General features: G+C 39.5%; 1 protein-coding gene across 1 annotated transcript; it reads right to left on the bottom strand.

Moving 5' to 3' along the window:
- Positions 1 to 2,119: 2,119 nt before the first annotated feature.
- Positions 2,120 to 2,931, bottom strand: LOC109167849. Its single transcript, XM_019316919.1, has 2 exons — positions 2,649 to 2,931; positions 2,120 to 2,541 (listed from the first exon to the last, which is right to left on the bottom strand). The coding sequence occupies exons 1-2, from the start codon at positions 2,929 to 2,931 to the stop codon at positions 2,120 to 2,122; spliced, it is 705 nt and encodes a 234-aa protein (XP_019172464.1).
- Positions 2,932 to 3,445: the final 514 nt, after the last annotated feature.

Raw genomic sequence — 3,445 nt, 5'->3', positions numbered from 1 at the left:
TTATAACTCATAATGTACATTATTCTAAAACATAATATACATTATTCTAAACAATAATGTACGTTATTTTAAAACATAATGTACATTATATTAACTCGGATGTTTCATTATTCTAACACGTAATGTACATTATTATAACACATAGGGCTTGTTTGGCAATCAGCGGTTAGCGGTTACCGGATTGTATTAGCGGTTAACGAATAACAGATTGTGTTAGCGGGTTTGACCAGCATATTGTATCAGCGGTTTGTAAAAAGATGTTTGGTAAAATTAACTGTTTAGATTAGCGGTTAACATGAAAAATGACCAAAAGGGTATAATAATAATAATGATGATGATGATGATGATAAACAACTGATGTAATAATAATAATAAAATTTAAAAAAAAATTATTGACCCCACATCAAAATATAAACCAAAAGGGGGCGTTTAAAGGGGAGCTCAACGCACCCTTATTTACTCCAGCCCATCCGATTCCCACATCGGATGGGCAAGAAAAAAAAAACCTCAGGCTTCTGTTAATGAAATAAAAAAAAAATTTAAAAAAAAAAAAAAAAAAGAATTAAGGGCGTTTTGGGCAATCTGAAACGCTGCTACAAGCAGCGTTTCAGATTTTGGCGGTTTGGAGCAAATCCGCTGCTGCTCCAAACCGCCATTTACCAAACAAAGTTCGCAGCTTTTTGACATGGTTAAAACGCTGAAAACGGCGGATCTGCCAATAACTAAACAAGGCCATAATGTATATGATTCAAACACGTAATGTACATTATTCTAACACAAAATGTACATTATTCTAACACATAATGTACATTATTTTTACTCATAATATTCACAACGATGTTTTTACAGTGGTCCACACAACTGTGTGAACCACGGTCCACACAATAATTTGCCCTAAATGGTGGATGAGTAAATCAGATAGACCCATACATCTCTAAAGTGAAAAGACATGCACTTAATTAGGGTAACTCTTATATTGTGATTGTCAAACTTTAATTATGTATCATTACTTACAATCTACCACTTGAGACCTGATTGAATTCTCTTTACGAGCTTTTTCATAAATATCTCATCGGTATCAATACATTCATTTGAGTTGCTTGATTATTTGTCGTCTGTTTGATCACTTTCTATAATCATCATCATGATGTAAATGACGTTTTCATTTTTCTTTTTACCCTTTTAAAAACTTACAAAACCAAAGGTAAGAAAAGTCTTTTTTATCTAAGAGTGGTAAATGATGACTAGTAAAAGGCAAATCATCGATTCTATCAAATCAACCAAAGTAATAATAAAAAAAAATAAAAAATAAAAAATAAAAACAAAACAAAACAAAACAAAAACTTATTGTAAATAAATTAATATCAATAATACTATTCACCTTTTCAAAATTAATTAATTTTTCGCTTATAAACTGGAGACTGATTACCTAAAACTGGTGTCGGAAGTCGATTAATGAGATAGGCTGCCGTCTGAAAGGCAAAGGTCCAGTACGAGGACGGTAGGGACGCAGTTTGAAGAAGAGACAAGCCGGTTTCGACGACATGCCTGTGCCGTCGCTCTGCAACACCATTATGCTCAAGAGTGTGTGGTGGGGTAGTGAAATGAGAAATACCATGATCATTTAGAAATGGTACAAGTTTTATAAACTTCCCCCATTGTCTGAGTAAACGGAGATAATCGAAAGGACAAGAAATTTTTCCACTAATTTTTTGAACTGAGTAAATACGGAAAACACATCCGACTTACGCTTCATGGGATATAGCCAAATGTATTTTGAAAAATGATCTACAAAGATTACATAATAGTGGAATTCGTCAATAGATTTTTCAGTTGGCCCCCACACATCAGTATAGATTAATTGCAGAGGTTTAGTACTAACTAAAGTATTTTTTGCGGACGGTAATTTATGACTTTTATGTATGTTGCAGGACGGACAATAGAATTGTTGTAGAGACGACATAGAAACTGGAACATTACAGCGTTGCAACACAAGTTGCAACACCTTATTAGACGGATGGCCAAGCTGTTGGTGCCACTGAGATAGACACGACAACTGCGTAGCATGTACAGTTGGGTGCGGAGCAACTGGTCCATAGTATATACCATTACTGTTCACTCATTTCAGCAACACAGTCCCGGTTCGAAGGTCCTTAACAAGAAAATGGGAGCCAAAAAATTCAACAGAGACGTGATTAGTCTGACATAGTTTAGATATGGAAACCAAGTTAGTGTGTAACTGAGGGACATGCAAAACATTCTCTAAGGCAAGGACGGAAAACAGAGTAGGAATAACAGATCGACCAATATGAGAAATTTGAAGGGAATTATCGTCACCCAGGCGAACCTCATCAGGCCCACTGTACTCGGAGAGTGTTTGTAGTGACGCGAGATTCGAGGTGGCGTGATGCGATGCACCGCTGTCAAACAGCCAGGGTGGAGATGCCGGCGAGGACTGGACTGTAGACGAAGTCTGTGCGGGGAGAACATTATGCTCTTTTAGGAACCTAGCAAGCTTTCGGCAGACCTTTGTTTCATGACCTGCGAAGTTACAGAACTTACAGATAACAGCTGACCGAGTAGTCCCCCCTTGTTGCCAAGTCGATCGGTTGGCTTCGTATAGTTGCTTGTGTTGTTACGAACAGTACGAGTGGTATTTCGTTGCCGGTTGTTCCGAGGAGACGAGGTCCGCTGAGTGGCATTAGCAGTTGCCAATAACAACTGGCGGGAATCGTCTGCGTCCTTCAACTGACGTTCATAGTCAGTTAGGACATCGGCTAACTCACCCAATGAAAGGGGTTTCTCACGAACACGAACCGCAGAAATAATGGAGTTGTACTCCTCTCCTAGCTGAGTCAGGATGTACACGAGCAAATCTTCATCAGACACCGGACACTGAGCCAAGGCAAGATCGTCAGCTATGGCTCGCATGTCATTAAGATATGTTGAAATAGACCGAGAGCCTCTCGGGTTTCTGGTTAGCTTTGCCTTGAGGGAGATAATCCGTCATCGGGAGGCACTAGCATAACCTGCAACGAGCGTTGCCACGCATCATGAGCCGTCGTGGCCGACGAGATGAGCGGCTGGATTGTATCAGTACAGCTTCCTAGAAGTGCACTAACAATAATTTGGTCTTGACGGTACCAAATTAAGTGATCAGGATTGGGGACGGATTGAGCATCGTCTGAGAATTTAGCCGGTTCGTTGGTGGAACCTTTAACGTAGCCCAGGAGATTGAGGCCAACAAGGGTGGCATGAACCTGCCGGCGCCAAACTGGGAAGTTGGTGGTGGTGAGTTTGATAGGAAAGTGAGTGGGAGCATTCAGCTGGATGATCTTATTAGTGTTGGTGGAAGCCATTGATTAGGAAGGAGATTTCAGGATCTTGATACCATATAGAGTTTATAGAACTGAATGAATTAACTACTGCAAACTCAGGCAGCTAT

Source organism: Ipomoea nil, unplaced genomic scaffold (genome assembly GCF_001879475.1).
Source record: "Ipomoea nil cultivar Tokyo-kokei standard unplaced genomic scaffold, Asagao_1.1 scaffold3170, whole genome shotgun sequence".
Classification (NCBI taxonomy): Eukaryota; Viridiplantae; Streptophyta; class Magnoliopsida; order Solanales; family Convolvulaceae; genus Ipomoea; species Ipomoea nil.
This window is presented reverse-complemented; position numbering and strand designations above follow the sequence as displayed.